This window comes from Bos taurus, chromosome 9, assembly GCF_002263795.3.
Source record: "Bos taurus isolate L1 Dominette 01449 registration number 42190680 breed Hereford chromosome 9, ARS-UCD2.0, whole genome shotgun sequence".
Classification (NCBI taxonomy): Eukaryota; Metazoa; Chordata; class Mammalia; order Artiodactyla; family Bovidae; genus Bos; species Bos taurus.
This window is the reverse complement of record NC_037336.1, coordinates 93665426-93678931: the sequence shown is the minus strand read 5'-3', so window position 1 is coordinate 93678931 and position 13506 is coordinate 93665426. Positions and strand designations below refer to the sequence as shown.

General features: G+C 35.6%; 1 protein-coding gene across 9 annotated transcripts in view; it reads right to left on the bottom strand.

Annotated features, from left to right (window-relative positions):
* ARID1B (AT-rich interaction domain 1B) overlaps positions 1-13506 on the bottom strand; it is a 440470-nt gene that overhangs the window by 166522 nt on the left and 260442 nt on the right. For 6 of the 9 annotated variants that reach the window (XM_024997101.2, XM_024997106.2, XM_024997102.2 and 3 more), the window contains exon 5: positions 10768-10809. The exons of the other annotated variants lie outside the window; for them this stretch is intronic. In XM_024997101.2, coding sequence (XP_024852869.2) covers positions 10768-10809 — 42 coding nt within the window. The remainder of the gene's footprint in view (positions 1-10767; positions 10810-13506) is intronic. 9 annotated transcript variants of the gene reach the window in all.

Below are 13506 nucleotides of genomic sequence, written 5' to 3'. Positions count from 1 at the left end.
ATGTGAGAAATTGAGAAGAAAATTACAAATTTAAGATGCAATAAATAAACATACGTATTTTTAAATTCTGACAAATGTTCAGTAAATTCGTTTGAATACTTTCTAGAAGCTTATTGATTTTACCATGATATTTAATGTGTAATAGCCCATCTAGGCCTATATTTAGTTCTCATTCCATTCTTCACCCCCTCTCCCCCTCAGTGAGAGATAAGAAAGTCATACTGAAATGAAAATTTAATTTGGGAAGAGTGGAGGGAGTTTAAGAGGAATTTCTTAGAAAAATGTACATGGCATCTTAGGAGGCAGCCAAATAAGGGCCTTAAATTGTAATGTGTAGCTCCGTAGGATTTAATTGACTTGATCACATAGAGCATGAGACCTACAATTCCCTGTACATCTTTCACTTCCTCCCCTGAATCATTCCTTTCACATTTCCACCTAAGATCAAAGGAAAGCCACACCAGAGGTAGTTCTGGCCTGGAAAGAAGGCTTCCCTGCTCAGATGGAGGCCAGTGCCCACTCATGGGCAAAGTGGGCAACAAATCACAGCAGCAAGTCCTGTGACTTGGCATGTGGGACCACACAATCACTGCACACTGCAAGGACACTGTGGCTGTGTGCAAGTGAATAAACTATACACGGCAAAACTCTCTGCTTACTGATTCAGTGGTAGCCGTGACATCAGCAGAATTCAGGAAAATATTAAAATAGACCATTATCGCAACGAGGCAACTAAGATATATTTTTGACTTTTATTATTTAGAATTTGTGAGATTTTCAACCACAATTCTGCCAGACAATTCGGCCCTTAAACGCACACAGAGACGCTAAGGCAGTAATACAATATCAAAAACCCAACTGCCAAAAAACCAGAGTAAAAGCAGAATGTAGACATAACAAATAGTCTCCCAGACTTTTTCTTGTTTCCTAATCCTGTTATTTTAAAATTATAATACGAAATGTTTTATTTGCATTATTACTTCAAGAACTCTGCATGTATTTTTGTTGGCGTATCTTTGCAAATGTACCCACAGGATAGATTACTTCAGTTGTAAAATGGTAATTTTATTGCTTATTGGGGAATATCTGTTACAAGTATTTATCAGTGATACATCTGGTATGCAAGTTATTAATTCAACAGGTTTTTTTTTCAAATCTGATTTTTAAAAATCATCTAATATATTCCTTAATTTATATAAATGTTCTACTTGGCTTTAAGCATCTTCCAACATATTGGCTCTTTCAACACCAGTCACTTTGACATTCTCAACTGACTTGCAAAAATTGACATGACTTGGGTAAAAGCCAGATTTAAGGGAAGAGGAGGGCTTTCACCATCTGAAGAAACAAAACTGGCTTTAAAATTTGGCATAGGAGAGAACGTAAAACACATGCAATCAAAATCACCCCTCCATCTCCCCTGGAGTAATTGCTTCTTCCCAACAAAATCTTAAGCAGCTTGATGTTATTAATATGGTCACAGTAACTCTATGCTAAGGAATTTTCTAGGCAAGCCCAGAAACATGTCTCTAATCATTTGTGCACATCCCAATGAACAGGTGTTTGAAGGTGGGGATAAGGAGAATATATGCACATTTTTATTATTACTAGAAAATTAAGTCCTCAGGAAATAGTGCCAAAGTAATGTCCCAGTAGAAAAACAGTCAATCAAATGTCAGAATATGCAAGTAAATAAGCTTTCTTTCAAGCATTAACTCCTCCCTCCCTTAAAAAGATCAGTTTTGAGATCCACAGCACTTGAGGCCATGCTTAATTCCTAATATCTTTTCTTAAAAACCAATGCAAGCCTGACAAAAGCAGAGATGAATTCTGCTTGCCTACACTCAGTTTCCCATATTCACCACCTTTAGGACAAACATTTTTATACAAATACACTTAGTAGATCTAGCGGCCCATGCCATACAGTCAGGAAGTCCATCCAAAGAGTCTGCCCGCTACCATCACCTGACAGAGCATTTGGTCTAGAAGAAACGGAACTCCTATCACACTAAGAACCCACTCGGCCATGATAAATATTTCTGATTTTGTATATAACATCAGAGTGTATTCTCCATTGGGCTATGGGGCTTAGCAATTTCTTTCATGACAATTAAACTCCACAAACATCTTGTGATCATGTGATATTTCAAACAGAATGCATGGAAACATTCCAAATGGGATATCAGCTTTTAAATAAAAATAGTGTTTTCACTACTAAAATGTAGATCTAAAATGTATAGGAGAACCCTAATACATTGGACCGAGCCACATGAAACTGCCAACACTGGACCATTTATGAGCTGTAAAAATGTCAATTCCGTAAGATTCAATCTAATCTATAGTTCCAGTACTGGGAAGACTAAAAATAAGCACTGCTGTAATTTTGTATAAAGGGCACTGGCCTGGGAGGCAGAAGCTTGAATTTTTTCCTCTCTGCCACTAAGGACCTAAAAACAGTCATGTTACCTCCCTCAGCCTCATTCATTTTGAAAAGAAACAGAGTAATATTTTGGATTACTTTTCCTCTTTGACAAAACAAAGAACAAATAACTGACTCATGAATCTAAGGCTCTATAATTAGTTAAGGTGGCTTGAAAGGAAGTTAAGACAGAAGATTAAGGATGGCAGAAAATCAAATCCCTATACTTTGTTTCTCTTTTAAAAATTTGGCCTGGCTTTATTTCATTTGTAAAATACGTTCTTGAACAAAAAGTCTCATTTTCCCAAGACAATGACAATAGCTTCAACTAGTAAACACAGGGAGAAATCAGAAGAATAAAAAAATAGGATAGAATTGAAGATTCAACCTAATGAATATGGAAGACATGCAGCATTTTAGGGCTGAAAGAACTTTGGTGATATCAAGAAATCAATTTTCCAATTTTATGCTATGACTTAAAATAAAAGTAAACCATAGGTCTCCTCACTTTAGATCAAGCAGTCTTAATTACAAAAGAGTGGGGCAAAGTTGCTGTTTCATAGTTAATCCAAATTCAGAATTTAGAGAAGACATCGCCCACCAACAAATGTCAAGTAACTCCTCTGTGTGGCCCTTGAGATCTTTCATCAGTTAGTCTGTCTTTATCTCTTAATAGTATAAGCTTTGGCCTTCAAAATGTTCTTTTTTTTTTTTTTTTTTCTAAATTTTATATTCACATACACCTCTAAAGATAGAGTTGGAAAAGAAGCTAAAATAGCTTTTAAAAAGATAATTAAACAAGTAAAATTACACCAAAGTATTACAGATGAGTATAAATAGAACATTTTCCTCAAATCTTTTCTAAATAAGAAAAAAAGGACATTTATTTTAAAACCAAAGCTGTAAGTGTTTAAACCACCAGCAGATGGCAGAAGGAGAGGCTGGGAAATTCTCTAACAAAAGAAGGGAAGGACTCAACATGGATTCCCAAATCGGGACTTGAGAACTGCTATGGAGTTGTTTTTCTTTTCTCCTCCTCCAGTCTTTCTTTTACAGAGAAACAGAAATTCTTTTGCTTTACCAATACATCTCTCATTTTAAACTCATTAATTGGAACAATAAAGAATAAGCTTTGTCCTTTATTCCTCTAAGGATTTCCATTCATAAAAAATTTTAAATGCAAAAATAAATTCATCATATTATGAAAAATAATGAGTTCATAAGATTATGAACTTCAAAAAGAAAATGTTTGCTGGGTTCATTTCACTGACATTGTTAACTGAAATATACTTTTTCACCTAAGCTTTATTCACACCCATCTTAGAGAGTTAACCAAGTAAATTCACTAGAAAATACATCCTGGAAAGAGATTAGAAGAACCAAAGTCAAATGGTTTCACAATTTTTTATTTTTTTTATTTTTTCCACAATTTTTAAAAAAGATGTGTTTTTAAACAGAAGATTTATGTATGCTTTCATGTGGCTACATTAACAAAGAAAAGATATTTGAACAGGTAAAATCTCTTTACCATGTAAAGTGAAATATTCTAAATCTGAAATACTAACTCATAGCCTGCCAGACATAACCCCAGGTAAATAAATGAATTAATGACCCACTTAAAAGAGTCACAACCAGAAGGATGCCTAATTTCATTACCCAGTTTAAAATCTTTCTGCTCTCAAAATCCAATGGGAAATGCCAACCTTACTGCATTTTTTACACATATTTTTTTTACCAAATAGAACATCCCCTCTGGTTTATGTTACTTTACTAGAACAGCAAATTCCTTCTGCTCTCTACTAATCTGCTCTAATCCTCAGGACATTTCTTTTTTAATCAATTAAAACATTTCTAATTGTGAAATGTGTTATGTTACAATGTCTTACATCATGTGAATTCTTGAAACTTTTTTTCTAGACCAGTTCCGGCCAACAGAACTTTTTTTCAAGTTGGAAATGTTCTGTGTATGTACTCCATCAATATGGTAGCTAATAATGACATGTAGCTACTGAAATGTATCTACATAGTGCAACTAAAGAAATAAATTTTAAATTTAATTTTAATTAATTTAGATAGCCACACATGGCTAGTAAGTACTGTATTAGACAGCACAGTTCTAGATGACAGAATATGCAGTGAGAACTGATTAGGCTGAGTCCTGTAAGTTGGATTGTCCAGAAAAGAAAAATAGCAAGTGAACCTCCTCCCACTTTTCTCCAAGGTCACTTTTTTGGTTCTTTAGTAAAGGGAGTCCATTCAGAGATGAGCTACCAAGGTTGTGTTCTACTTCCCTCTTAGACCTTATAACAAGCAGTTAGATAAGATACAAATTGCATCATAACTTTTACTTTTATATGAAGGAGGAAAAGAGAGAGATTTTCATAATGGTCAGATGTCAAAATAAAGGAGTAAGTCCAAAAGTCACTGAAGTCACTACCAAATATAACCCTCCACCTAGACAATTTTCCATAATTAAAAGTAACTTATTTTTAAAAAGACAAAATAAGTTTCACTTTTATTTTGAAATTTTGTTTACAGATGACTATTGCCTTCATCATTTGTAAGCTTTAAACTAGAATCCTATTCCATTTTCTAGAATACAACAGATTCAATTAAAGCAATTATACCATAGAGTAGCAGAACATTAAATACAAAAGGAGAATATAAATTTGTATCTATCCTGGAATTTCTGCCTGGAATAAAATCATTCCAAAAGTTGTGTCAAGTATGTAAGGTCCATGGAAGCAAGGATTTATAATTCTTACTACTGCATTCCCAGCACATAACATGTATCTTCCACAGGTATTTGTTGAAATGAAAAGCATGAGAATGACAGAATAAATTCAATGAATTCATTAATATCTTTATTAACTTAAATTTAAGTTAATAGTGAAACAAATTGGAACCAACAAGTTATCAGTGTCAACTAGAATCATTCAATAGGCATTAACAAAGAGTAGGTTTTTCTTCAGTTGAGCTCTACAGAGTTTCAATATAAAACACCAAGCAAGTATATTAAGCCAAATAATGGAAAAATCAGTGAAAAAAATTATAAAATAGGGGGGAAAAGGCACAGTAATATGATAATATCAAGTTTTTTTGCTTTTAATCATGATTGTTAAGCAAGCAATACAATGATACCTAGTCAGCAACACTTATTCACTGCAAACCAAATGCAAGTCACATGGATAGAAAAGGATGAACAAAATGGAGTCTTCAAGCTTACAATCTTGCTGGGGCAAAGGGCCACGTAACAGAGCTGGGCCAGGTCAGACCTTGCTGTCTCCCATACACAAAAGAAAAAAAAAAGAAAACCAAGTTGGCAGAAGAGAAATTCCAAATACGTTTCAAAGGCGGTAAGTATTGTATAAGCTCAGAGGATGAGAGCTCAGAAGTCTGTGATACCGAGGGAAGTCACGGTAGAGGTAGGGCATGTATATAACCTGAGTCTACAAGGGAGAATAAATGTCAAACACAACAAGGATGGAAAAGCGTTTGAGGGGAAGGTGAGGCATGAGGTTAGGCTCAGAGTGAGTTTAAGGACTCGGTACATCTGAGGCTTTGTTAGTTGGAGGTAAGAAGACTCCTTTCAACTTTGATGTCATGTTTTCCTAAGATACATAATCAACCAAGATGTGGATAAAAAGTAACATGTAAGAGTAACAAATTTAGTATTAACACAATAAATTTTAGTTGCCTAAAATAAATACTAAAAAATATTGTCAAGTGCTTGCATGTAACACCTAAAACATCCTGCATGCAAGGAATATAGAAGATCCTGCATGCTGCAACTAAGATCTGGTGCAGCAAAATAAATAAATGAAAATATTTTTTACAAAGAAAACAATTAAAAATTATTGCCAGTCAAGAGAATAAAAAGGTGAATAATATTAAATATTAAAATCTTGCTTCTTTATAATTCTTAACTTATTAATAGCTATATGCAGACTACATCATGAGAAACGCTGGACTGGAAGAAACACAAGCTGGAATCAAGATGGCCGGGAGAAATATCAATAACCTCAGATATGCAGATGACACCACCCTTATGGCAGAAAGTGAAGAGGAACTCAAAAGCCTCTTGATGAAAGTGAAAGTGGAGAGTGCAAAAGTTGACTTAAAGCTCAACATTCAGAAAACAAAGATCATGGCATCCGGTCCCATCACGTCATGGGAAATAGATGGGGAAACAGTGGAAACAGTGTCAGACTTTATTTTTCTGGGCTCCAAAATCACTGCACATGGTGACTGCAGCCATGAAATTAAAAGACACTTACTCCTTGGAAGGAAAGTTATGACCAACCTAGATAGCATATTCAAAAGCAGAGACATTACTTTGCCAACAAAGGTTCATCTAGTCAAGCCTATGGTTTTTCCTGTGGTCATGTATGGATGTGAGAGTTGGACTGTGAAGAAGGCTGAGCACCGAAGAATTGATGCTTTTGAACTGTGGTGTTGGAGAAGACTCTTGAGAGTCCCTTGGACTGCAAGGAGATCCAACCAGTCCATTCTGTAGGAGATCAGCCCTGGGATTTCTTTGGAAGGAATGATGCTGAAGCTGAAACTCCAGTACTTTGGCCACCTCATGCAAAGAGTTGACTCATTGGAAAAGACTGATGCTGGGAGGGATTGGGGGCAAGAGGAGAAGGGGACGACAGAGGATGAGATGGCTGGATGGCATCACTGACTCGATCGACGTGAGTCTCAGTGAACTCCGAAAGTTGGTGATGGACAGGGAGGCCTGGCGTGCTCTGATTCATGGGGTCGCAAAGAGTCAGACACGACTGAGCGACTGATCTGATCTGATCCGATTAATAGCTATCTACAACAAATGAGAAGGTAAAAGATTTATGGTCATGAAATGTTTAAGTTTAGATTTATTTAGATTTCTATGAGATCACTTAAGAAATTTATGGAAAAATCATATTTATCTTTTTCAATGACCCAGAGATATTTCACTCATTCTTCTTTTTTACTTCTCTACTATAAATTTCTTTGTAGAATCCATAAGCAACAAAGTGAAATTTTTAGCCTTTTTCTATGTTTAACAATTTTATATATATTTGCTTAGCTGATTTATCATCTCCCTGGTGGCTCAGACGGTAGAGTGTCTGCCTGCAATGGGGGAGACCTGGGTTCAATCCTTGGGCTGGGAGGATCCCCTGGAGAAGGAAATGGCAACCCACTCCAGTACTGTTGCCTGGAAAATTCTATGGACTGAGGAGCCTGGTAGGCTGCAGTCCATGGGGTCACAAAGAGTCGGACACGACTGAGCGACTTCACTAGGCACTAGACTAGGCATCGCATTATCACTACCACCTTTACTTAGTGTATTATTGACACAGAAGGCATACTTATCTTGTAAAAAGAAGCAACCAGTGTTAACTGTCCCTCAGATTCCTGATTTATTATTCTATAGAATTAAAAACTTTTTAATATATTCAGGTCTTAACCAGAGTTAAAGTCAAAATCAGCAGTTTACAGTTTGTAGAAATTTCCTTTCCACATATCTCTGCTCACTTTTAAATTCTGAAACATTTCTTCTGTTTACTGAAATTCTTGTTTGTTAAGTACACATAATTTTAAATTAACTAAGCATTTCACTAGACCTAGAAACAACCTCAAGGAAATCAGTTACCAAATTCAGAGAAAAAAAATCAGAACCACTAGGAACAGCTGAAGTGTTTAATATACTATGCAACAGTAACCAATTCAAATTCTAAGTTACCAGTGACTGAGATAAGCCTAACAAAACACTGAGTCAGGATTTGTGTGAACTTAAGAATTGTGAAGAAGAAGAAAGAGCACAGTCATTTCCCATTAGATTAACTTAAAAAAAAATTCATCTTAAAAGAGCCACAACAGGCAGATAGTTTTGAACGACTGCAAAACTGTTTCCCTGGGTTATAGTCTCCCCACATTCATAAGCAGAAATAGGTTGTTTGGGTCCCAAGACGCTTAAGTCATTTTCTAGTGAGACTGACAAATTCATGCTTGTAGATATTAAGTTTTAGATTTTAGTTTGACTTGAGAGAAAGAGAAGTAAACAAGAATCAAGTAATTAGATAGGGGCCATAAAAAGATAAAGAGACAAAGGCCATGTTAAAGATCACTAAATGAATCCGGGACATATATGGGACAGACAGACACTCCTGAGATCTACTCATCCACCAAGAAGATGCCATTAACATGTTACTAGTAAATCAGATACTTGAGTTATTTTTTCCCAGTGTAAAGATAGGAGAAAAGGCCAACTGCATATAAGTGATCAATACTGAATACCTAGATCTTTTAAGAAACAAGATAAAAATATATTTGCTGACTTACAGATAATGAAACAATAAAAATATTCATATCTGTCATTTTTAGTTCTGTGTTTAAACACTTTGGAATAGATACGCAAAAGTGAAAAGAATCCAATTCTTTAAAAATCATTCAATTACTGGGAAAAACTTTCAATTGTGTTCCTACAAATGGATTGAAGGCTACAAAAGCAATCTGCTAGTTTAGCTACAGAACAAATGCAAAGTCATTACGCAGTAGGGTAGGCCATGGGAGTTGCTGGTGTAATCATCTTCCACAAGCCTGCTGCACACTCAGTAAGTACGAGGGATTATGGAGATGAGTCCACAGGAACTGACCCTACATGCTTATTAAATATGCAATGAATATTCTGCATGCATGCTGGGTATTAAGCAAAAACAATGAAAAATTCAGAAGATGGCCATATGTCAAATACTGCAAATCATACTGAATAAGCTCTATTTATAGTTAAAATTTTCTTTTAGTAGTTTTAGATATAGAGACATAAAAAGCATTTTAAGGATATAAAACTTGTTACTTTACTAAATATTTATAAAGTATTAATATCTTTTTACTTTTAGATTGTATTTATTCATAATGTAATACCTTGTGCTAAGCTTATAACCCTGTAAACAGTTGTGATTTTGGTAGTATTACAATGTCATCCACCTGTACTTGCAGCTTAACTTGTACAACCTGTACAACTACTCAACTGCACTAACAAAATGTCAAGCATCTAGGAGGGAAAGCAGGGGTCAAGTAAGAGTTCTCAAACCTTGTCCTCTCAAATTGTCATCAACTATCCTCTGAAACTTTGACTTTCAAAGTAATTGATGGCAACTATGCAGTCCTTGTATATGAAAGTAAAGTCTGGCTCCCTTAGTAAAAAGTCCTCACTAGTTTAGTTACCTGGTTTAAGAATTACTAGCAAATATGTACAAAAGGTAAGTAAATCTAATAAAAAGCTACAGGTCTGGAAGACTGTAATTATAAAACTCTGTAACTTCTCCCTTCATGCTCTGTATTTCAGTGCAGCCAATCTATTCCTTATTTCACCCTCAGCGCCTTTGCCTTCCTCATCCTTCACATCTGTGATCATCAGGTCCCACAGGCTTTCTGCTTCAGGATCTTTCTCCTCTTCCACCATGGCAGGTCAGGCCCACATCATCTTTCACTTGACTCAGTCAACTGCCCTTCACTGGTCTCTGGCAAGTCCAACCTCCGCAAAGGGGCCAAAATCATCTAAGTTGCAAATCTAACCCCTTCTTGACTTTAAATTTTTCAATAGCTTCGCATTTTCTAAAATTCAAAAGTTCAACCTTAGATCTTGTCACAGGGGCGGAACTTAACTACTTTTAGTTCCCTCTGATTTTTTTTCACAGTCCTCCTCTGACCTGAAAACAGCTCTCCTTTTTCCCGTCCTCTCTTGCCTAAAAATCCAAGCCCTCAAGCTCTGCCCAGAGATAAACCTCCCAAAATGTCTTCCTGCTCAGCTCACCGCACTCCCACAATCCTTGGTGTAATTCTAGCATGGGGACAATCGCCCACAGGATAATTTATCTGTTTACAGGTCAAAACCTACAAAGTAACTATGAGCAACTCAAGGGCAGGAGCTGAGATTTAATTTAGTTATGACTGGAACATAAGGGCTCAATAAATAGTAGGGATAATGAATGAATGAAGCTAGAGTTATGAACCAAACACAGCATTCTGATACCATTCAGTGGTTGAATTTCACAGCCCCCAAACTGGAGGGAATTTCAGTAAATTCTATTCCAGGGCTAATTCAAATTTAAAAGTCAATTGTTACTAAATAAAACCTTAAGCTCCCTGTACTACTTCTCATATTCTCTACAACAAAGAAAGAAGAAAAAGGAGACACTGCCAAAATCTAATCTTAATCCCAATAAAAAAGAAATCTTAAACTTCGGGAAGATTTTAGGACCTCACCATTTGATTAAAAAAAGAAGTCCTCTCTGTTGAGCCTTCCAATCCCTTAGGGGAGCTGATGAAACCTATACAATAAGCTATATCAGACTACACACCTTGAGTCCAAAGGCAGTATCCTCCGAGGTCAAGACTTCAACCTGAAATCATAAGGAAAAAATAATTTAGGCACTATCAAACACCTTCTTTGAGTCTAGCCACAGACACCAGAGCACAGGCATGGCCTGGAACTAAGTTTTGAGAAAGCTGGTATTTGATTTACATCAGGTGTCAAGAGAGCGAGATCTGTGAGTCTCTTCAAGACTAGGGTATAAATCCAGGTCACTGCCCTGGGTTCCAGTTTTACAATAGGCTGAGCACCTATCAAATTAATATATTTGCCACCATGTTGAAGTGGTGGTATAAGTTCTTCAAAATGATCTCGGAGGTAGGAGAAATCGTCCTTCTTACTTAAATCACAAGATGTTGCATATACTTTTTGATCGTTCACAGACAGTGATGGGAAAGTTATGCTCTGTAAAGCAATTCCATTATGCTTTGAAGCTGCTAGTCATTTCTTGTCTCGCTCACATCAGAGTGGGTAGTCCTGAATCTCGGGAATGCTGCAGAGCGAGAGTTCCTGAAAGCAACACTCAGGAAAAAGCAGGCAGAGTCTAAGCAACAAGTTGTGAAATGATGGCAAAACTTCAAAACTGCTTATCAGTCTCACACACTAGAAGACAGAGCTCATTAACATGAATTTTAAGAGCTGCGTCTAAAATAAGATGTGTATTGATAATTACAGTTTTTTAAACATAATTATTCAGTCTGGTCTATAAAGTATTTGATGATTAAAATGCCAGTATATGGTGGAAAAGGGCAAGAAAAGAAAGCAATAGAACAAAGAAGAATATTTTCTTAAGTGTCCAGGGAAGACAGTGGGGGTGGGGCAATAATATCAGACTAGCCTGACTTCACTGTTTATTATTTTCTTTTATTTATTTTTAACTGGAGGATAATTGTTTTACAGTATTGTGCTGGTTTCTGCCATACATCAACATGAATCAGCCACGGTTAGTTTTAAACATCTTAAAATTAGGCATTTGTAGTAGGCACTTAAGTAGAAGACATAAAGGCCATCCAATGTATCTTGCAATTAAAAAAAAAAATTAGCTAGGGGGAGGAAAAATAAGATCATTTCAATAAGACTGTCATCCAGCATGAAAGTAAAGTGTCAAAAAAAGAAATGAAGAAACAAACTGCTCCCTCCACTTGGTTCACTGAATGTGAGGCTCACCACAACCTGGTGTCTGACAGAGACTGGGGTGCAAAGCAGGAGAAATGCATGACTGGCACTGAGAAGACAAGCAGCCTAGTTTCGATGAAAAAAGTATGTTGCTGATACCAAATGTGATTTTAGGATAAAGACTGAATATTGGATACGTACAGCATGAAATCATTATGAGAGTCACTGACAGCATGTCTGTTTACACTTAACTTTCCAAAGCTAACTGTCAGACTTAGAGACTAGATCTTATTTTAGACTTTAAGAAAACAAAAAGGGGGGGGGGGGTTCAGTTATTTGCAATTTACATATGTTTCAATTTCCTAAGTTGGGCCTTTCACAACACTAGGTTACTAACCCCAAACATTTTTACATTAAAGCTTCTAATCAATATTTGGAGACTTTAGTTAAAGGAAAGCACAAGCAACAAATTCACCAAGTCTTAGGTACTTAGCTACATAATATGACATTTACTCTTGAATTATATACATACTTTATATGTGAATACCTCAGTGTTAGGTACACTCACTCTTGATTTGATATTTTAATATGAATAGAATTGTTTTTAAAAAACATATATGTTTAAATCTGCAAAAACCATATGCAGAGTGAGTTCTGCATTTGCTTAAGAGAGAAAATTCTATAGCAAATAGAAATTTGTATAAAGATATGGCTTTAATATATTTGACAACCTGAGATGACAGCAAACCAAAGCTTTCAAGCAGAAATTTAGGAACTCTCCAAGAAGCTTTGTCAGTAGATAAGAGACCTTGGGGATTGGTGTAAGGAAGTGGATCTCAAAAGTCAGCCTCATCCTCTACCCTAGTCAGGTGGCCTCAACATGATGTTCTGAAATTCCTAAGTGTGAACTAGTTTAATTAAAGCAAATTTTAAAAATTTATGGTTTGTTCAAAAGCACTATGGTTTAAATACATATGCACTTTAGTTCAGTATCCTTTATATTATCTGTGTCTATAAGATTTCAATTGTAATACCTATAAAAAACAGCTGATTTTTAAAACACGAGATTAATTTTAATTTAATAAAAAAGAAAGATTAAATTTAAATAGATTTAATTTAATAATAATAAACCAAAGGTTTTCATGCTGTTTCTAAGAGTATTTTTTACCTAAGTTGGAAGGAATCCCCCTCTAGTGGGAGTAAGGGAGTATTTCAGCCTTCACACATGATTTTCAGGTGGTAGTAATTCAATTTCACTCTCAACAGAAATCAGCTAAGCTTTCTGGTTCTTTTATAATAAATTTCAATCTTGTAAAAACAAAAATAAGGTAAGTATTTTCTATTGCACAAGCCTAACACCTATAATTCCTATACAAAGCCAGAAGTAGATTTGTGCTTGTATGATGGGAGTTAAGTTATTATACAACCATCATCAGCAAATTTATATTGGCTATAAAGTAGTCTCAATTTTAAGTTAAAATAAGAATGTAAAACTGAAAAAATCAGTACATTCTCAGTGTAAAGACTTAAGAATGTAGTGGGAGGATAGAGTGCTGACTGTCTGCATTTACCTTACTCATTAACATAGACTTTCTGGATATTTATTGGATGT